Source organism: Chinchilla lanigera, unplaced genomic scaffold (genome assembly GCF_000276665.1).
Source record: "Chinchilla lanigera isolate Chin_1 unplaced genomic scaffold, ChiLan1.0 scaffold00033, whole genome shotgun sequence".
Taxonomy (NCBI): domain Eukaryota; kingdom Metazoa; phylum Chordata; class Mammalia; order Rodentia; family Chinchillidae; genus Chinchilla; species Chinchilla lanigera.
In genome coordinates, this window is record NW_004955434.1 from 3208880 (window position 1) to 3232180 (window position 23301).

Sequence of the window (23301 nt, forward strand, 5' to 3'; positions counted from 1 at the left end):
TCCCAAAGATACAAAGATCTGCGGATGCTCAAATCCTGTGTGTAAAATGCTGTAGTATTTGAATATAACCTGCGCACAACCTCCCACACACTGCAAATCATGCCTAGATTCTTTATAAAACCTTATGTAATGTAAATACTAAGTAAATTACTCTTATAGTGTATTGTTTATGGAACAATGACAAGAAAAAATCTGTACGTGTTCAGTATAGACATAATGTTTTCAATATTTCAAAAAATATTTTCAACTGTGATTGACTGAACCTGTGTATGTGAAACCTTTGGCTATGTAGGGCCAACTGTACTTGTGTCCCGCCCTAAACCTACTCAGTTAGAGAATCTATGGATGGGCCACAAAATACATAGTTTAACAATCTACCCAGGTGATTGTGATGCACACTAGATTTTGAGTACAGATGACCAAAAGAACAGAAATTGGAAGCATAACTTTAAAACCAGCAACTAAGGGGATGAGAGAAACTGAGAGATACCAAGCTAATAAGAAGGAAAAGAAGTTAAAAAGAATAGGGAAAATGATTTCTGACCATAAGATAAATTAAAATCATAAAATTAAATCATAAAATAAAATTAAATGCTTTAGTAATCACAATGAAAATACAGAGATTACATTTATCAGTGAAAATATTTTCTCAGACAAAAAATGAACATTGAGGTATATTTTTAAATGCCCAGCTATGTGCTTTAATATCTAAAAATAAACATACTTTCAAAGTTAAAAAGTAAAAGTATATAAATAATACACATACAGCAGATATTAACCAAGAAAAAGTTATGTTAATAACATATGTAAGGACTTAGTCAAAAACTATTATAGAGATTATCACTCAGTCATTAAAGGAACAAGTCACCAAGAAGACTGTAACAATCCCGTCAATAACCTAACAATATATATGAGGCAGAAAGAGACAGAATCACAATGGCAAAATGACAAATCTACAGTCATAAAGGAAGAGTGTAACACACTCCTTACCCCTTTGGTCCCTTGAATGCAAATCTCTACATAGGTCTGTTTTCGAAAACCACATAGGTCAACAATAAAACACCACACACAAAGCACAATGTAGAATAGAAAATCTATTGGTAAATAGGATTCACTTGTGCTTAATTCCATGTCACCAAGCAAAATTAATTTATCGCCCAAGAAATCAGGAGAGAGAGGGAGACAGAGAGAGCCAAAATCCCCAAACAAGCCAGGTTTCATCCCCTCTACTTTGACCTTTACAAGGAAAAGAAAACTATCTTGAAACAACAGTTTTTTGTTCATTTCTGCTTCCTTTGGCCTTCTCCATCTATGAAAACAAACTTTCCTGCTCAGCTCATCAGAACACTCATTGAATTTTATAAGATGAGATGTTGCTTAATTCTAAAGTACAAATACAAGCCAATCTGAATCTTTTAACATGTTATGATTTTGTCTTTTGACATCACAATCTTCAATTTACAGGTAGGTAAGTAGAATAGTCCAGTCAATAGAGCCAGATCAATGGCCACGCTGGAACTGAATGAGGCGAAGATGTTGTGGAAGAGAGGAAAAAGGAGCAGGTCCCTACAGGGGACAGGACACAGACGACATCACCTCCAGAAGGACAGTATCCTCCCCCTGAAGGGGGTGGTACTGAGAACAGGCTTGAGGTTAGAGCATCTGAGCCTTGGTTTTCCAAGTCTGAAGGTGAAGAATAGCAGTTTTGGGAAGGCAGTGCTTTTGGGAAAGAGGAGGGCAACTAGGAAGATAAAGAAAAGTAAGAAGCCAAACCAGAAATAAAGGATCATAAAACTGTAAGATATCACATGATCTGTAGACCTTCCTTCCACTTACCACCCCCTCACCCCCTCACCCCCTGCAACAGGCAGCGTTAATAAAACTTCAGTATTCCAACAGTAGAGGGCACTCTTGAACTGAAATGTTGAACAAACTCCTCAAACTTCTCATTTCCCTGAGGTAGACTTAACCTATGATTATCTACCTGGTGGAGGAAAAACAAAGATATTTAATAAGCAGAAAAGGGTAGTATTACTATGTGAAGAACACAGCAAATGAGAAGCAAAAAATTCAGCTCAAAAAAAATTTCTGCAGAAATACTCCCAACCAGTGACAGAAGACTTTCATCAGGCTGTTGAAAGATATATTGCAGATCCTAGAAAATACAATTTAAAAGAAGAAAAAGAAGTATAATAATTGGAATGGAGAAAGAAACATTTTCCTCTTCCACAGCTGAAAAGATTTCCTAAATTTTTAATGTCCAAGAGAATCTATAAAGGTCAGCCTGAACTGCATAGTGAAACCTGTCTCAAAAAGACAAAGAGAGAGAGACAGAGAGACAGATTGACAGACAGAGAATCTATAAATTGTGACAAGGTAGTTCAACAGGTTGTTGGATACAAGATCATTATACAAAATGGCATACTTGGGGGCTGGGGATTTAGCTCAGCGGCACAGCGCCTGCCTGGCAAGCGCGAGGTCGTGAGTTCGATTCCCGGTACTGGAAGAAAACCAAACCAAAATGGCATACTCATACCAGCAACAAGAAATTAGAACATGTAGTTAAAGTGAAAATTTTTTATTCATATCATTATAACGATATTTCTAAGTTTCCTGTGAGAATATATACAAATGAAGATATGCAAGACGTTTACACAGAAAAATTATGAAATTTTGTTGGACATAAAATAATTACTTTTTTATGCATGATATTGTTCAATATCATGATGGCAATTATTCCATCTAGTAAATTGAACTCTTTGCCAATCCAAACACAAACAATGTATTTAATGGAACTTGGCAAGGAATCCCAACAGTTATAGGACTCCATAAAATGCCACTGAGAATATAGATAACTCTGAAAAAGAACAAAATAATTAAACTTATGTAACAAGGTGTCAAGGCTTAACACAAAGCCAGAGTATTTAAGACAATGTATCAGTCCAGCAATACACACATAGACCAGTGAAGTAGAATACAAAGCTTAGGAATAAATTTACTTAAGTGTAAGAATTTGGTATAGCCTGAAAATAGCTTTATAAATTAGTTGGGAAATATTAGTTGGATCAAATGGTGCTGATTTGCTAGTCTAATAAAAGTATTACACACATGCACATATTATATATGTTATACACATATAGAAAACTTCTAAAAGGTTTAAATTTTACACTTAGTATACCGGTTCCTGACTAGATCATAATTTAAAACTTCTCATCAAAAGACATGATAAATAAAGTCACCAAGAAAAGTCATAGACTGGAAGAAGATGTTCATTATGCACTTAACACAATAGGTTTAGTAGCCATAATTAATTTTTTTAACTCCTGCAAATCTCTAAGAGATGAAATCCCACCAGAAAACTGGACAGATTATAAACAATCAGTTCACAGTTGAAGAACCAGAATGGCTAATTAATATTCAAAACAAATTCAGTCTTAAAATGTACTTGTAAATCCAGTAACTTGTGAAATGCAAAACAAAACAGCACTGACATGCCATTTCATGTCCATTCGACTGGTCATTTTGATCCTCACAATTTTACAAAGATATTAAGGGATGTGTTATTCATACACTATTATCAATACCTTGCAAAACTGAAGGTGAATATCATATGTCTTATCACCCAGCATTAATGTCTATGTAGGGAAGGAGGCATCATGGCTCATAAATAGATCTGTCTCTGGAAGCAGCACTGGACTACATCAATGACTATACACCAACTGGATTCACCGGCAGCCCAGAATGATAAATTAGTATATCTGGAGCCACCAGGAGCAAACCTATGCTGGGTCCCTCTGCTCTGCCACTCCCATTTCTGTTCATAGCTGTTAGGTCCAAATATCAGCCTCAGCCCCATTGTGGCTAGGGCTCTCCTTTAGTTTCTCTTTTTTGATAGAATCAGGAAAGGGCCAGTCACTTGTCTATGACAGGAACCAAGAGATGTATTGTCCTCACCATATAGAAGAAGTTGATCCTCAGAGGGAATGAATATAGCCACTAGGAAGAGAATCTGAACAGTTTTCTCTTCCCGATTCCAGTTAACCCTGAAGTCAAGCTCCACCATAGACTTTATGATTGTTCTATGAAGTACTCCAGTACTCTTTTAATAAACTTCTCCTTTTCTGCCCTAGCTTATTTTAATTGTGTTTCTGTCATCTATAACTGAAAGACTCCTATTACAATCAGACAATCGGAGTCCAAGGCCATTAATCATTGTAATCATGTAACCAACTCCCCTGGCTCAGATTCCAAACACTAAACCACATTCTGATTATAATCTGGCTTCCCATATGGTTTCTTACAGAGAGAGAATGCTTTTATTAGGCTGACATGACTGTCTAGTGTGCTTGAAAATTTTATTTCTCATTATAAATTAACTAATTAGAATTCTGGCTTTTCTTTTGAGTTTAATGAGCACAAGTCAATCTCCATGAGTCAGATAAATTCTGAAGCACAGATAAAATGGTCTTTCTGGAAATGTAAAACTAAAGAGCAGATGCTACAAAATTCACCAGGATAATGGCACATTGTAAGGATGCTTGGAAGGCAGACAGCTGGCTTCCCTCCAACACCACCCACAATTTGCCACACGTGCCCGCTTTGACCTTTGACAGGTGCAGTTAGGAGACATTTTATAAGGTGGAGAACAAGTGAAGGTGTTTGGTAAGATAGGAAGGGAAAAAAGGTCTAATTTTAACATTATTGTTAGAACTACGGTATTTAAAACACCTGCCTCTCCACTGACACCAGTTGTAACATGTCTGAACTGGTGACAAGATGAGGTATCCAAACGTCCAGAATCACAGTTTCTTAAATTTGGAAGAACCTTAAAAGTCAAGTCTTTCTTTCTCTTTCTTTTTCTTTCATTTCTCCTCTTTTTTTCTTTCCTTCTCATCAGGAAGAGGAACAGATATTTTTGCACCCAGCCTTGCGGCGGTGAGAACAAGGGCACATGGCGTATACTGACCAAATGCAGGGTCCCACCTAGGCATCTAAATGCAAGTAAGTGTCTCAAAGAAAACAATTAATTTAAAATGGATCTCATTAACACAGACATTCCTTGTTTAGTGAACGAGTTGAGTTCCTGCGACTAGGTTGTTAACCAAATCGATTGCTAAATGAGGAATTAGAGATAGTACAGTATGTACAATGCATTATTCAGAACAAAGAAAGGGTCAAAGGAAACTCCAACTGGATGCCTTTGCTTTTATTTTCATAACGCTTACATGCAGTGCTATAATGTGTAGCAGAGCATAAAACCATAGGACAGTACTGTACATTGCAATCAGCAAAAATTACAGTGCTCTACTATAGAAGGAGCCACAGTAAGGCCACACTGCCACTCATGTTCTTGCGTCATAAGTCTGAATGAGGGTCATTAAGTCTGAACAACAGGTTATAAGTTCGAATAGCATGCCTCAATCTTAAGTCTGAACAGTTGTTAACGAGGTGGGTTGTTGGTTGTTAAACGAGGAATATCTGTATAGATAGTACAACTGGGGTTCTGAGACCACTCCCCTCCACTCACCTGAACCTGGGCAATACTCTAGGGCCAACCCCCAGACCTTTATCCTGAAGTCTACTACATGGAGGTAGAGATAAGACACATGTGTGCTAGGTTCTCCACCATGACCCTGGCAGGAATGGCAAACCTTTCGGAGCTTTCAGTGATACAAACAACCCCGATGCAGCACACATGGCATAGGTTTGCCACCACTGACTGAGAGTAATCTGTCTTCACTTGGAGCTCACTGAAAGTTCATGCACAAGGGCTGCATCTCATACACCTGATTATAACAGAGTGAATTATGGGAAAGGACGTACATGATAGATACAGACACGACTCAGCACCCGTCAATCATGCTGTCAGCCATGCTCTAAAGACCCAATGAGAAGTGCCTTAGACCCCGAGCAATATTTTAAATTCTTACACACAACACATGGTGTAAGTGCTCTTGCCATTTTCCTTCCCACCAGTGCAAGCCTGCTCCCTCTGAATGTACAACTGCCTGATTAAACTTCATGAAACTTTGCTGCTTTTTCCTTACCATGACATGCCACATCTGATTCTTGGTTTATGGTACACAAAAACCTGGAAACCTATACTGAGACCCCATCACCTGTGGCAACATGCTCAAGGGCCGCCATAGAATATCATCCATTATTTAGATGAGCCTATGCTAGAGGGCCCAAGAGTCTTCATGTTGTAGGGACAGAGGAGGAAGGCTATATGGGCACTGCTGGAAATTCTATCTCATTCTTAACAGTAACCACATTTAAAAAAAAAAAAATCTTATATTCAACTGACACAGATGCCCCTGTCATTTCCTCCTTCTTCTACTTTCTCAGTGAAGTAATACAGATCACAAATCAAATCTAATAGCTCTTCCACAGTTACTAAATGGCAGCCTACATTTTAGAAATGAATTTCTAAGAAGCTACCGGGTAAAAGGTGGAGAGGAAAGGTGAGTTGGAGGACAGTTTGAATTTGCTGTTGCTCTTGATCCAAACCAAGCACTTACTAAGATGCCAAACCTCTTTATAAGCAGTCCTTCCTTCCCATCAAAAATACAGAACTGTGTCACCCAAATGCTAGTTTCTGCTTTGTCCTTAAACAGACATAGAGCCTAGGAAAAGTCTCTTGAACACTTCACATCTGAATTCCTCTCATTAGTGATCCATAAATATTTATAGAATAAATGATGGCTTAATTGATGAATCTGATTCCTTGATTATCTCTGTGTTTTGATTTCCTCCTTTATATACTAAAGAACACACTCACCCCAAATAACCTTGTATGATTGTTAAGAAGAATGGAATAACGGGTATTGTATGGATAGAATCCTTTGAAGGATAGGCAGCACCATATTCATTTAAGCACAAAACACAGTGCAATGTAATGGTTAATGACACAGGCTTTGCAGTCAAATGGACCAGACCAATTAAAAACGCAGGCCAAGAACTTACTATGTGAGAGGCTTTTGGGAAGTTGCTTCACCCCTATGAGTCCTTTTTACTGAGGATAGCTGCAGTATTTATCTTAAACAGTGAGAATTAAATGAAATCAGGGATAAACGCTTTAGCCGTGTCACACACATAGTAAGTTTCAAGCATGGTAGAAAAGAAAACTGTACTGCTGTTAATTAAACAGGGGAAGGACATTGTTCTCTGCTTTCTAAAGAAATTATTCATGTTACAGGGTGGTAAGTACATGAACCAGGAAAAGACTGGAGGCAGAGGAACCAGTTAGATATGTAGGTTAGATTTGAGACTGGATCAGGTTTTTGGGCTCAAGTCTTCTTTCCACCGCCTACGCCAAAAGCCTGGAGTCTTCTTTACCCACATAAGCAACCAGCCACCGAGTGTGTCAAGATTTCTTTCCTAATGCTTCACAACCCTGCACTCTTCTCCCTGAACACTGCTATTGCTTAAAGCCAGGCCCTCACATTATGTCATGCCTTGATAAGCTTGAACTACTTTCCTGACCGAAGTCTCAGTTGCCTAATTATCTGTTTGCTGCTTTCTTACCACAAATACAATCATTCCTTCCCATTGCTAAAATAAACTTTCATGTTGCCTGCCTGGCCAAATCCAAAGTGTTTAACATGGCTTTCAGACCCTGCTTGTTTAGACACTCTATCTCCCCTGCACCTTTAGCTGTCATCACTACGGACTTACACTCTGTGATCCAGCCATGCCCATCAAAGGTCCCACTCCTTCCCTCCTTTGTGTGTTCTCTATCCCCTGCCCATGGTGTCCTGGTCTCCTGTTGACCTGGCTGACTCCAGCTCACACCTAATATCAGTTCAAATGTCACTTCTACCTGGAAGCCTTTCCTTACCTTCCACGGCAGAGCTATGTGATTCCCTTGAATGCTATTTTCATCCCTATGATGTTGTGGCTGGTAGCTGGGTCCTCTGAACACCTATTCCAATCTTCCTTCTCCCTGCTTTCCTCTACCTAGAAGCTGAAAATAATCACATAGTCAAGAGGAGCCATGCCACAGCCCACACAGCAGATGTAGGATAAGGATCCTGGGCAGGATTTCCTTTAACCTCTTCACTTTTTCACTTCTTTTCTGGAACAGATTCATGTTTGGAGCCACAGCAACCATATTAATACTATGAGAATGAATGCTACTGATACGGCTTGCAGAGAAGAAAGACAAAAGCTCCTCAGCCTTTGATGACATTGTTTAGGTGCCACACCAGTCTTGGACACCTGCCGCTACAGTTCATGTGAGGTGACCAAATAAATCCCTTACTTATACAAGCTGCAACTGGTTGTGTTTTTTGTTATTTCCAGTAAAGTATATGCCTTACCGATACCTAATTACTGATTGACTTACGTCTTACACATTAGACAAATGAGCTTGTGGTGCCCTTTGTCTCTGTACTTTCAAAGTCCAACTTTTCCTAGGACAGGGTAGGCACTCATTGAATAGCTATGTTGAAAGAACTAATTTACATGGGACAAATGCAATATTTTCAGGCTTGATATCTTTCAGAAGTCATTTGAAATAATAAAATTAGGCTTACATGTTAAGATAATCATTTAACTATACAGTAGGGAATCAAATTAAATATAGACATCAGCAAAGATTTCCATAATTCTGAAAAGCCCTTATTCCTGTAAAACCAACTCTGTATCATAAGATAGTACTATTATTCACTGGAACCAAGTAAAGACTTCATTTTAAATAATTATAAATAATGCTATTTTTATGACAACTGCATAAACTTTTAATATTATGAAGAGTAATACTGGCTCATCATTAATGTACATGGAACAAAAAGAAACACCAGACTTAAATATAAATTCCACAATCATGATATTTTGAAAGTCTTTACCACTGACTTTGTTTTCTGATTGTCGCTGTTTTAAGTAAAACCTATATATGATATACGATATGATATATATATGTATATATATATCAACACATAATACCATATGCTATATATATGGTATATGTGTGTGTATATATATGTGTGTGTATATATGTATATATGTTATAGTCAAACTCATGAACATACCCACTTTCCCACATAATGAAAGTACTTAAACTTTACTTTCTTAGAAAATTTCAAGTACACAACATAATATTAACACAGCCCTTGTGCTATTCATTTCATTTCTAGAACTTGTTGATTCTATATGCTCAAAACTTTGAATTCTTTTACTAATATTACCCCATTTACTCCATTCTGGCAACCACCATTCTATTCTCTGCTTTTGTGAAACCAATTTTTTAAACTCCACTTATAAATAGATCATATAGTATTTTCTTTTCTTTTTATTTCACTTAAAATATTGTTCTCTAGGTTCATCCATGTTGTCACAAGTAGCAGGATTTCCTTTTTAAAGCTGACTAATATTCCATTGTATATGTATACCACAATTGCTTAGGTTGATTCCGTATCTTGCCTATTGTGAATTATCCTGCCATATAAGTGGGTGTCCACATATCTCTACAAGATACTGATTTAATTTCCCTTGGATATATGTGCAGAAATGGAACTGTGGGAGCATATGGTAGTTCTAATTTTAATTTTTTAAGAACTATAATACTGTCTTCCATAATGGTTTTGTCACTTTATATTCCTACCAACAGTGAAAATGTTCCCAATTTCTCCTTGTCAACATGTGTTATCTGTCTTTTTTATAGTCATCCTAACAGGTATACAGTCATATCTCATTGTATATTTGAGTTAAATTTCTATGCTAATTAGTGATGTTAAGTACTTTTTCAGAAAGCTATTTGATATTTGTATATCGTCTTTGGAAGATATTCTTCTTTGCCTATTTTAAAATCAAGTATAAACTGTATGAATCCTTACCTATTGAGAAAATTTACTCTTTAATAGATGTATTACTTGCTAATAATTTCTCCCACCTGAGGTATCTTTTTTCTTGGCTATACAGAAGTTTTTTAGTTTGATGTAACACTACTGTTTATGTTTGCTTCTGTTGCCTATACTTTTAGGTCCTACTCTAAAAAACTATTGTCATGGCAATGTCAAGGAGCTTTTCCCCTTATTTTCTCATAGGAATTTCAGTTTTAGAACTTTAAGCTTTTAATTCATCTTTGAGCTCATTACTGTATCACATTGCTTTATTATTTCATCAGTCTCCAGAATTTGAGCTGCTTACATCTCTAATTATTAGCAATGACAGAACTATATCTAAAGGGCTAGTATTCAAAGAAGTAACCATATAAACATGGCATTTAAAGATATGAAGGTTGTTTCAATTACCTATTACTGTGGCTTAGAAGTTACCAGTTTAAAATAACAATTATTTCATTACTGCTGATCATTCTGTGTGATGACTGGGCTCACTGGGGCGGTTTTTCTGTTATAGCTGAAGTCATGGAGGAGCTTGACTGAGCAGGAGAGTCCGAGATAAGATGACTCACTCACACAGCCGGCAGCCTTTTATCCATTGTGAGGGGACTCCGCTGGAGCTGTCAAGGGCTCTGCCTTGGTTCTCCTGCATGTGACCCATTCATGCCTTGGGCTTCTCACGGCACACCAGCTGGGGTCCAATAATTAGAAAGTAGATGTCAGCAGTTGTCCTAAGATCTGTGCTAAGATGGTTAATTTCAAGGGCCAACTTGATTAGGCTAGGGGATACCCAGGGAGCTGCCTGTCTTCATCGTTTTTGTTGTTGTTGTTGTTGTTTTGAGGTCTCTCTGCATACTTCAGGCTGGCCTTGAACTCACTATGTTGCCCAGACTCAAACTCACAGCAATCCTCCTGCCTCAGCCTCCCAAGTGCTGGGATTACAGGGGTATGCCAACATGCCCAGTTTGTCTTAGTTCCTGCCTCACCACTGAGACACAAGACTTGACATCTGCAACTGAAACTGGCTCACAGCTTTTAGAATATTTAGTCCCTAGTCAGTCGGCTCCAGGCGGAAGCAGCATGGCGGAACAGTCCTGTGGAGGAAAACTGCTCGTGTCATGGCAGCAGGGAGCCAAGAGCCAAAGGAAGAGCCAAAATGGAAACACACCCTTCCCGATCACACCCACGATGACCAGCCTCATCCCACCAGAGCCCACCTCGCCTCTAACCGCGAGTCAACTATAATGTCCCCAAACACATGAGGCTGTGGGGGCCATCTTAGATCTAAACCATAAACTGGAAAAACATAATTTCTGGGTGTGTCTGTGAAGACCTAGAAAGATTAGTATTTGAACCTGTAACTGAGTAAAGAAACTCAGCTTCACCCACGCAGGATGGCATCATACAATCCACAGAGAGCTCAAATAAACCAAAAAAGCAGAGGGAGGGTAAATTCTCTTTCTTATTTAGCTCAGACGCCATTTTCCCTTGAACTCAGGCAGCTTCTAGTTTCTGTGCTTTTGAGACTGAAGCTCTAGTTAGCAGCCCCTACCCCCTAAGTTCTCATGTTTCTCAAGAGTTGGACTGGGAGCGACACCATCTGCTCCCTTGTCCCTAAGGCCATGAGACGCTAACAGAATTACACTGATGGATTCCTTGGTTCTGAGCTTGCAGACAGCAGATGGCAGGACGTCTTAGCCTCCATAATCACACAGGCCAATTACCATCATAACATCTTCTCATGTGCATACAATGCTTGGGACCTGGGCTGCTGAAGTGTAACAGTTATCTCCATGAAATGAAGTTCAGAGACCTTAAGTATGTGTCAGGGTTCTAGTTACCATTATATTCAGGGAGGCAATGTAGAAGAATATCTGAGATCAGGAGCTTTGGTGTTGAACTGTCTCAGCTCAACAAATACTAGTATGAACTAGTAGTACAGTGAACTCCTAGCTCGTTACCAAGTACCAGCTGCGATTTTGGTCACGTTTCTTGACCTCTCCGTGCCTCTGTTTCACTTTTGTCAGCATGCCGATGATGGGACCAACTTCCAGAGTCATCATATGGAATAAAGAATTAGCATAATAAAATATATGTATAGAATAAGAATAGTGCTTGGCACCTGATGAGCTCCAATCTTACCAGTATGCCTTTTGCCATTATAAGTTCTAGAAACCCAACTCAAATTCAAACAAGAAAAGATAGGAATATATGAGCTTACCTTTAAAGAAAATGTCATTAGAATTGTCTTTTTTTACACCTTGGTGTAGCTCCATTTATAAATGGATGCTCACCTAGAAAGAAGTTGTGCTCTGAATTTGCAGGCTGGAGCAGGGGCATCTCCCCCCAAACTCCAGTTACCAGCTTAGTGTAACTGGCTTGGGTCTTGTTCCCAATACTTGGGCTTTTGGGGAGGTGAGAATGGAGAACAGAATCCACCTACCCATCATATGGACTAGCTGAATTACATTGAGAGGAGGAGAGGATGTTGCCTAATAGAAAAAAGCTAGACACACAAAAAAGAAGTAGCATGCAAAATGAAGGAAGAAATTCAGACTGAGAATCCTTCGCCATGGCCTTTTATCCTCCTCATCATCCTCATAAGGCAATTTTTTATGATATTCTTGTTCCTGCTGTTGTTGTGTAAGACAGGTTTTAATCTTAGTTCAGGTTTTAATCTTGTTTCCCTTTTGGCTCTTAACCTTTGAACTCACTATGTATTCCAGGCTCACCTCAAATTCACAATCTCCAACCTCAATATTCCAAGTGCTGGGACGATACCCAAGCATCACCACACCCAGCTCATAGGGCTTCTTTTAAACTTTTTTACTTTGGAAAAATGTTCAGCAACTGAGTGATATTTCACCGACAGGCTACCACCCAAGTGCCTAAGCACAACAGAAAGAAAACGTCCTCAACTATGTTTTGAGAAAACAAAGAAAACAAAACAAAAGCAAAGAGCTTCTTGAAATTTAGGTGCAATTCCTAGCTTCTGAAAAACATGGGAGGTTTTGCAGATGCTGAGTGCTCCAAGGAGAGAATAAAGTGAAAATATTTAAGCTAGGACCTGAGCTGGCGACTGCTACCATGAAGTGACCGCTCACACATACGGATAACTACTCTCTGCCGCAGTGAAAACTGAACTGCCTGAACTACTTTCTGGCCTCATTTAATTTGCCTATTTATGCAATCATGGATGTCTTTCTCTTTAAGAGCCATAAAATTTTAGCACAGGAAAGGACTTTACAGATCATTTGGTCCAATCACCTCACTTTCCAGATGGAAACAACTGGAGTCTGGAGAGGGTTATTAGCCAGCCCAGGGTCACCTCGTGAGTTTAATGCAGGCACAAGAGTAGACCCTAGGTCCCTATTTTCCCCTGCTGTGTTCTTTCTGGGAGACCACACAATGTCAGAAGCCACCCAGTGATCCAAAGCACCACTAGTTTCTTTCTTCTCCTGCCACAAGGATCATGCAAGTGTTTGAATGAGTTCTAGAAATAAGACACATTTACCATAAAATTCCAACAAATCCATACCAATGACAACCTCCAAGAGACAGTGAAGTTAGGTAAAAATGGCAAGATTCAGTAATCAGGGCTGAGCTTGTGTGAGGCTTACCTTGATATCCCTCTATCCTCCGCGGGGTGCACAGGGCTCAGTACTCCTGGATTGTCCTCAAACTGATCCCAGCCTTCTGGTCCTGCTTCTCACACAGCTAATACCTACTCTGTGCAGAAGTGGGTTTTCCCTAGTTAAAAAAGAATCCTGATTTTTCCTTTAGACCTTTATTCCAGGACCTTGTAAATTTACATGTGTATATTCAAATGAGAAATAAGACATTCACATAAAATAATATTTATTGTTGCATCTCTTTTTCAGAATTGAATTGAATATAGGTTTTTATTGTTGCTTGTTGTATTGTTTTGTTTCCTAGCTGTTTGTTTAATGGTCGCAGACACAGTCCAGGTATTTTTGTACAGAAAATCTTACTTCTTAAAATGTACTAGCTACAACTGTGTGGACCTGTGGACAAATCATGAAAGGACTGTGTTGGATAATCAGATATGCAGGGACTCTCTGACAATTAGTGAGTTAGTTTTCTATGACTCATAAAAGGATTCTTCCAAATTCAGTTACCTACTCAGAATGCTGAAGGGTCAGACAGAAAAACACAGAAAGATTCTCAAATTAGCTTGTTCACTATGCTATAGTGCCTATCATTTTCCCTATGTGCCTTAAAGAAAATGTGCCTCCTGTTACTTTTTATATCTTGATCATCTATATACATGTAGTAAAAGTAATGCACATCACAACTCCTTACCCACGCAGCTATGTCAGTTAGAGACCAAAGGTGCACCAAGGTGCCTACGAGATCTTTGGGGCTCCCTGACTCTCAGCTCTGCCATCCCTGGCCAGTGTCAATTCCTTGTAAACTCACTAATGGGACCATGACGGACTCTCAAGGGAAACAATAGCTCTGGCTCTCCATGAGCTCAATCTACCTTCAAAGTCTAAAGATTGCATTTGAAAAGTCTAAGTCATTGATATTATTTTTAGGTTCTACCTACCTCTTCCCCATGTGACAACTTTTTTCCATTTATCTCAGTCTGTGGCATAAGGAGAAAAGTTATTCACAGAGCCCTTTTCTCTAAAGTCAGGAGTAGAAGTTCAGTGGTATCAGACATTCTAGTTCTGATTTTCAATACATTTCACTGAGACGTTTGCTACCATTTTATGCAGGAAAAGTGTGGCGTCTTCTTCGTATTGGTCCAAAGTGAAGTAAGTTGACCACAGGTTGAGTTAGGAAAAAAGGACAAGCAAATGCCAGTACAACACTGTAGATGTCACCTAAAAATTATAAGTGCATTGGACTAATGTGGTCTTAATTACAAAGCTATAACTTTGTTTTTTTTTTTTCCTTAAGAGGTAACCTAAAGTTTAAATTTACATTGTGATTACAGCTTTTCTTTTATAAGTTGAAGCACATTATTTTGGTCCATTGAGCAAACTCATTCTTATTCACTGCCTTTTAAAGTTGACATTTAACTTCCACAGCTGTACAGTTGGCAGGAAGCAAAAAAATATTTAATATTCAAGAGAGCAGATTTCAAACCACCATTGCATTCTATTGTACAGAATGTTCCATCATTAGTTATATTAATGGATGGGAAGAATCACATATAGAGCTAATGAGGACAGTTGAAGGTGCTCATGTATTTACTTCCTTGCTAATACTCATTAATCAAATAATACAAACAAGCAATTCCAGCAGTTCAAACTAATAGGGCTGATTTTCTAAAAGGCCATGTCTTCTAATTGCATTTACCAAAATAGAATTAAGAACAATTTTTGCTTCTGCAGGCCTTGACTCCCCAAATCAAGCAAGACAGGAATTAGACACACCCCTTCCATTACAATTGGATGTTCAACATCAGAAACAATTAACTTATTCATTCAAGATATGACTATGGTGCACCTACTATAGGTCAGGCTTTCCATTAGATGCTGAGGATGGATCTGTGACAGTCTTACTCTTCAGAATGTAAAATTTAGTAGGAAAGGAAAGAATGTGAGCCAGTATTAACAAGCTGAATCCTGTTAAGATAAAAGCAGCACCACGCTATGGACACCCACAAGGAAAGGTTCAGGTAAGTCATGAGAATCAGGGTGACAATAAGAATGGAGAAGTCCTCTGGAAGAGGTGGAATATTAGGTGAGACTCCATGACTTCAGAGTTAAGACTCAACAAACACTTTGAATCTTGTTTCCTCAAATATTCCAGAACAACCACATGGAGTCTTTTCTTAAAATTAAAAACTCACAAGAACAGAGAACACAAAAGACAAGAGAAAGTTTTGGAGCTTAACAAAAAGATTGGCAAGTGGCCTCTGGGTTAGCAGAAAACTGAACCCAAGTCTGCAAAGGAGGATGGGGGGTTGCTATGGGAGATCAAGGTCAGAGCACCAGGGGGACCCCTGCTGCCCTCTGCTGGGCAAATGCCCCTCACCTTCTCCAGGAGGAGGCTGGAACTCATTCTCAAAAGGGCAAAGGAGAAAGTCTTTGGTTAATAACACAATTCTCTGACTCAAGACAGTGAAAGCTTAGTGTTGATGTCCCAGCACAACTGTCCTTCACTGAAAGACCACAAGAACTGAGGTAGGATAGAAATAAAGATAGGCAGAAAGAAGACAAGCAAAGAGCATGATTTTAAAATTATACTTTTAAGATTCTGTAGCTTCAAGAAACACTCAAAGCTACCCAAGGCTGTAATACCATTTTATTTCTTTTCCAGAGAAACTTATCTCCAAAATCCCTGAGTCTTAAAAGAGACAATAAGCCTATACAATGAGCCGTTCCTTGCCTTACCCCTATACATTGTCTCAATTTCTATAGATTCAAATGGTCCACAGATTTTCACACACCCAAATATGTAAATATCCCCAAGCCCAGGCCGTAATGCCACTCACCCTTTGAGCACCTGCACTCTTCTGAGTGTGTACTTCTTTGACTGTGCTAGTAAATATGCATATGGCTTTTACTGATGAGTCCTGCAGTTCTTTTCCACGATGGGTCAAGAAAGTACTCTGTGTGTAGAGGCAAGCTGAGGTCTCTATCTCCTCTTTGGGAAGATTCCCTCAGTCCCGAGCTCATAACAGCACCAGCCTTTTTCTCTTCAGATGGGAGACTCAGGGTGTCACTGTGGGAGTCTGATTCATCACAGAGAAAAGACTGCAATTCTGACCTTTGAACTGCTTTGAAAAATGCCCCATCTAGATTCCTCCAGTGAAGCTCCCAGCCAACAAGCCTCACTCACAGGCTCCAAACTCCATCTCCTCTCAACCATAAACAGGAAAGTGAGCGTTGATCACCAGCCACCAGAGGAAAATGCCTCTAATGTGGAAGAGAGATGACATACAAATGAGAAACAAAGACAAAGCATCTTGGAGTAACAGACTATGCATGAGGAAGAAATTTTTAAAAATAAACTATGTTTAATACATCCAGATGGGTAAGAGAAGATATTATGGTCATAAAACCTAACAAGAAACAAATAACAACAGAATAATTTGGAAACAAACAGTATATTCAGAAGACAATTCAATAGTAGGGTTGAAGTAACAGAAAAGAAAGGACACATTAAAGGAGAGTGAGAAGAAAATTAGATGACCAGGCCAGGTGACCAAACTTCCAAATAAATGATTTTCAAAAGAGATAACAGAATAAACAAGATAAGCCAAGGTGAGATAAGTTAAATAAATCAAGAAAAGACACTTGAGTTTATAGCCTGAAAGAGTTCACCAAAAGTACAGTAAAGCAATTACTAAGTAGGCATCAACTACCATTCCAAATGTTTTATGTGTATTAAAGTACTTAATCTTCCCAATAATCCTGTAATGTGTAACCCAAAACTTATACCACGCTTATACGTATATTTCCACACCACTTATCTATCCCTCATGAAAGTTCCTTAGAAAGATTGGTGTATAAAAAATTTTTTGTAGTAACAATTTATACTGTCCCCCAAAATAAATATAATACTTTTATTAGTAAAACTGTTAATCTCTTGCTGTTTGGTCAATTTTCATTTTTCACGGTAATGTTTGGTAAAGTGGACAGAAACGCTTTTTTTGTGTCCTAGTTTTTTGGACACAAAAGAAACACTTTTTTGTGTCCTACCAAACCCTGGTAATAACATATCACTAAGGGAATCAATATATAAACTTATGCTAAGTATATGTCCATTTAAAGACATTTTATTTAGACTATTTTTTTATTCACTAACATTGAACTCACTGCTAATTATACCTCTTTCCTGAATGGAATTTATCTAACAGAGGTATTTTCTTTAAAGAGCACAGCACAGCACTAGGCTTGGGGGACACTTTAGCAATTACTGAAAAGCATGAAAGTTAGAAAAACACGGCACTAAAGAGACTGTGAAAAAGACAGTTGTTTATAGTACAAGAGCTGAAATGAGAAGCAGATCAGCTTCTTTTTTGATCCCAGCTAAAAGTTTGCAGATCAAGTGATTTAACATTTTTGGCTAGGTCTTCAAATAGCACATCAGCAGAGATACTCATTCAGAAGTTACAAATGAATTTTAGAGCATAGGACAATTCATAAGCATAGAATATACAATTAGTGTGGATTGACTGTTTTAGTGTTACTATTATTATTAATCCTATAGCTCCTGATGGACAGAAATCTCTCCTTAAAGGAAAGCACAAGGCATCATATAAAGTGTATGCTTTCAACCTTTCCAACAAACCTCCTGAATCAATAAACATTTTGTGCAATCTGCAGCAATTTAAGAACTACTTACATTTTGTCCCGATCTGGTGGATGTCTGGTAAAGACCGCCCCAAAGCCCGTGGCGGGTAATCCAGTGTCCCTATAGACGTGACAACAATTTTTAGAAAACATGTCAGACTGCCATATATAAACTTTCAAAGTCATACAAACCTACTTTGGAGCTGAATTTTGTGACTGTTTCTAAGAGTTTTTATGCTTGTAACATTTATACACTTTGTGGAATAAAATGTACCAACAAGTAAAATGGATTTTTAGCACTCTCTTACTTTTACTTCATTTCCCAGCAACGACAACATCAGACAAAGTGTATGTCATGCACTTCTATGCAGACGCACTGTGCCAGGGCACAGGACTATACCTCTTAGTCAGATGTGACTAAGAGACAGTCTTTACCCTCAAGGAACTCTCTGGGGAAAAATATTCACATAGACAACTGAATTCAAGTCAGACTGTTAGGGGCCGAGGATATGGCCCAGTGGCATGAGCCTCTGCCTGGCAAGTGAAAGGTCCTGAGTTTGATTCTGGGTACAAAAAACAAAGAAACAAGTCCAACTGTTAAGTAGGACATAAAATACACAGACAGCAAGCATACCAGAGGATTTGATTCTGATTAATGACAATTTGCCTAATCCTTACTGTATTTCAGGCAAGACCTCTAGGGACATTTCATATTTTCTTTCATTTAAACTTCACACCAACCCTAGGAAATGAACACTTTTGCAAGTAAGTTGATGAAGTGAGGTTCAAACCTAGATAGTGAGAACCCTAGGCCAGAATAATGTATAAAGGAGAAGTAAGATTTCTAGAAGGATCCAGAATAAGTGAAGTGTTCTCTGGTGAGCAATTGAGGGAAAAGGAATTCCAAACAGAGGGAGCAGCTTTAGCATAGAGCGTGAACACTGGAGACAAAAGCACTCGATGTGCAGTTGGGGTCTCTTATCCCTCTTCCTACTGATGAAGCCCTTTCCACATGTGCATATTCTGTAAGTGAGAGAAGAGTCTAACACCTTTCAATAATCCCAGAGCACAGTGTGTCCTCATTTAATAAGGCCTTGCTCTTTATTTCAGCAAATTCTCTTTTTAAAAAAACTCGTGACATCTGTTCATGTGTTTCTGATATCCAAATCTGAAAAAAATAGAAAGCACATATAAGAAAAATTAATCACCCAAATGGTTAGTTAGTAAAATATACTCCCAGTGAAGTAGGTTCTGCATTTGATTGTTGACTCCAGTTGACATTTAAAAATAACTGATATCTCTGGATCACAAGCCTGATCTCAGCATAGGCAACTCAATGACTTAGGGAGAGACCCTGTCTCAAAATAAGAAAAAAATTAAAAAGGGCTGGATGTAGAGCCCAGTCCAAAAGCCCTGGGTTCAATCTTCTGTACTGAAAAAAAAAAATTTATCCCATCACCATCAACTATTTCAACATAAATATCTAAAAATAGCAATTCTTTACTGTATTGTTGCTGGAAAATAAAAATCAAATTAATTATCTCTATAAAACAGAAAAATGCTTCATTTCATCAACTAAATACTCTACATACTTTTTATCACTATCTTTATTCTTCTCAGGATTGGGTTATTTTTACTTCTCTAAGTAAGAAAACATTTGTAGCACTCACTTTGTAAATTAAAAAAGATTTTATTATTATCATCATCATTTTATTCATTCTCTATTATAAGAATAATTCAGTGAATTGGTAAGCAATTATTACCATGAGAGATAATCTGAGAATTGTGAGATATGTTCAAACCAATGACAGAAACATTGTGGTGGATTGACAACTGGTGGTCAACTTGTAACACCCAGGTGAATTGAACCAGCGTAGTGCTGGGTGTGGGAGGCCCACCTGAGGATTATTGCCAGCAGCATGAGGTAGAACTGTAGAAGAAGAACGGAGGCTGTTGGGACCTAGTAGAAGCTGTTGGGAAGCTGTTAGGGAGCTGCTGCTTCTCTTGGGCTATTCTACTGGAGGACCTTGTCATGCTGGCTTTCCTGATGAACTTGGCTGTTCTTTTCAGAGGAGGAGGAGCTCAAGAACTTGTAGTCACTGAGAATGGCTACGGTTCACTTTGGGGGACCCCTGGCCCTCACTTTGAGCATCACTTCCTGGCTCCAGAGGGGAAGATGGTGCACTGCTCAGTCTCCTGGAGAAACTTGATGTGTTGGCTTTCCTGATGGGAACTTGGCTCTTAACATCATCAGTGGAGCTCAGGACTTCATTGTTCTAAGGATGGCTATGGTACTTTTTGAGGGAGCTCTGGTTCTTACTTTGAGTGTTGCTTCCTGGCTCCAGCGCAGATCCCTCGGCCTGCTAGCACAGATCCTTCATCCCAGTGGCACATACTTTCTAGCTTCCTCTGACCTTTGGGCCTTCCCAGCACAGATCCATGTAACAGGCCTGCATGAGACATTGTCCTGGATTCTAGGCCTCCAGCTGGACTGATGGGAGGCATTGTTATGGGCTCTAGGTCTTCAGAGGACTCATGAAGGATATTACTGTGATATCCAGGCCCTCAGCTAGATTCTTTGGTTGTAGTGCGTGGACAGATTTCCTGCACTCTCTTTGTATATGACTCTTTGGATGACTATTATAAATAATCTTATGAAATATGTGTCCTGTATTATATTGCTCCCCTTGCAAAACCTCAAACTATAACAAACATCACAGGTAAACAAAAATGTATTCAACATTTCCACCTTAAAAATAAATCTAGGCAATCATGAATCTGGTGATTTAGAGCAGAGAACCACGACTCACCACCAAGAAAGCTCATCATTTTCCCTGAAACTGAAGACTAGATTCCCCTAAGATAACCACTGAAGCCTCAGAACAACTTAATCCCACTGGATTAAAACAAACAAAGAAGAAGAATGACCACTCTTTACAGACCTGGAGACTTCAACTGCAAGAGCATCATAGCTATAGAAAAAGACCTTTGGCTCATTTTGAATTAGTAAAAAGGCTCAACGATAACCGTGATCCTACTTTCCTTAAAAGGAGCTCAATATAGTCTCTGGTCTTGGTCCCCTGGCTTATACCACAGCTCTCTAGATTTTTGGTTTCTCTGACCACGGATTGCTAAGATTTCAACCTCCTAAGTCACCAGCCTCCTATCCAAATTCCGAGCTTTGCTCCACGTCGCATTCGCTCAATTACTCTTCTTTTTAGGTTTCCCAGCTCACAACTCCATGGTAGAGAACAACAGTGAGTCTCATACTTTAACAACAAAGAAAAAGGTATATTTTTAGGAAAATTAGAACCCCTATTTTGTTTAAAGCTATAAGATTTTAAAGATTAACCTTGGATATGTTTTGATCTTTTCAGCAGTAGAACACTAAAGCCACCAGCCCTCTAAAAATTATATGATGCAAAGATATGGCCAAATATGAAATAATGAGAAATAAAAGACACAGATAATAATAGCATTTGTGGACCTTAAGCTGATTGAGTAGTTATTCTGTGCTAGACCCTGTATTAAGTGCTTTGTGTGCATTATTTCATATGAATGTTGTGCATCAATCATGATCTCAGAAGGAAAAACAATCCAATGGGCAACTTAGGGGAATTTAATAATCTGTTTATAAAAATATGGCAAGCATTACCAAAATCAACAATGCTAAAATACCTTGATGATAGCATTAGTGAAGAGCCTTAGGTGAGAGCAGTTGATGGAGTCCAGAAAAACCTAGAACCATAGAGCATCACCTGACAGCTGTGGCTTTTAGAACAAAGTTACACTTCTGTCACCAAACTTTGACCTAACAAAGAGGAAGCCACAAGAATAAATGGCCACACTCACTTTCCTCCCACCCCTGATCACCTGCCAGTCCCTGCCTTGGGCCAAACCCAGTGGGGCAACAGGGGGCAAGGAAGCTTATGGATGCAATCCAGCACTTGGCTGAGAAGGGTAGAAAGTAGATCTGGAAAGGCAAAGGAAAAATACACAACATAATTTATTTCCATTTTAGGGGTGGGGAAACTGAAGCTGAAAGGGATTAGTGCACAGGTGAACCAGCCAGAAAGCAGATCTGTTATTTAAAACACAATCAATCTGGTTCATCCATTTATCTATCCATCGATATCTACAAAGCACCAGACATCATGCTAGGTTGTAAGGCGCTGCACTTTGCATATGGCTTAATTGTACCCCCCTGCAAAAGTTCATATTGTTGGAAGATTCGTTTCCAGGATGGTGGTACTGGGAGGTGCTATGGAGCCTATAAAGTGTGGGGTTTAGAGAGAGGTCCTTAGGTCACTAGGAGTGTGAGGTAGTTCTCTTGCAACATCTCGGCAGATCTTGAGAGAACATTGGCTTACAAGGATCAAGCCTGGACCCACCCAGTTCTCTGTGCTTCCAGCCTCACCCTCTAGTTATCCCCCCACATGCTGTGGCACTGTCTTCCATGGGGCCCTCACCACTGCCTGTGCTATTCTGTGTGAACTTTCAGCCTCCAAAACTGTGATCTAATAAACGATTTTTTAAAAAATTAAGTGTCTCTAGTATTTTGTTGTAGTGATGAAAACCTGATAAATAATTAGAGCTGGAGTAGTGAAAAACCTCAAAGGCTGTATATACTGGCTGTGGCTCGGTGAATTATAATACATTGTAGGGATAATGGTAACAACAGTAGCATTGTCCAGACGCAGTTCTAAGAGTCTTCACACTAAGTGCTCATTACAGCTCTGCTATTCTCACTTCACACATGAGGGAATAAAAGAGAAGGAAAGTTTTATGACTCTAGCAAAGCCACAACCTAGTAAGTAGTGGAGCCAAGAGTCCAAGAGAAGCTGTCCCTCATAATGTGTGTTTCCAGTATCACACTCAAGTGTTATTCCCCAACGTTAGGCCTTCTTTCCTCATCAGTAATGGAATCCCATTTTAGCTAACCACAGAAAGTTGCAGACTGTGCTTTCCAGCCTCCCTGATACTTAGATATGATGTGACTGGACTGGATGATGGAGCATGAGTAGTAGTACTTACAGGCTCTGAATAATCCTTTCTTTTCTTTTCCTTTTCCTGCTGCATAAATGTGAGCAGAATGACTGGATTCCAGGAGCCATCTTGAATGCTATCCAAGGAATGTCAGAGCAGAAAGATGGAAGAAGTAGGTCTCTTGTGACAATCTGTGGAAT

General features: G+C 38.9%; 1 protein-coding gene across 3 annotated transcripts in view; it reads right to left on the minus strand.

The window, feature by feature from the left end:
* LOC102030467 (chromosome unknown open reading frame, human C9orf135) overlaps positions 1–23301 on the minus strand; it is a 74743-nt gene that overhangs the window by 15630 nt on the left and 35812 nt on the right. The window contains exons 3-5 of one of the 3 annotated variants that reach the window (XR_001234831.1): positions 19165–19283; positions 18168–18236; positions 7841–7966 (exon numbers count right to left, since the gene is read on the minus strand). Coding sequence is in view for 1 of the 3 variants with exons in the window: in XM_005388557.2 (XP_005388614.1) it covers positions 18168–18236; positions 19165–19283 (188 nt within the window). In the remaining 2 variants the exon portion in view is untranslated. Of the gene's footprint in view, positions 1–7840; positions 7967–16311; positions 16736–18167; positions 18237–19164; positions 19284–23301 lie in introns of all 3 variants that reach the window. The other 2 variants (XR_001234830.1, XM_005388557.2) reach the window with 2 other exon arrangements.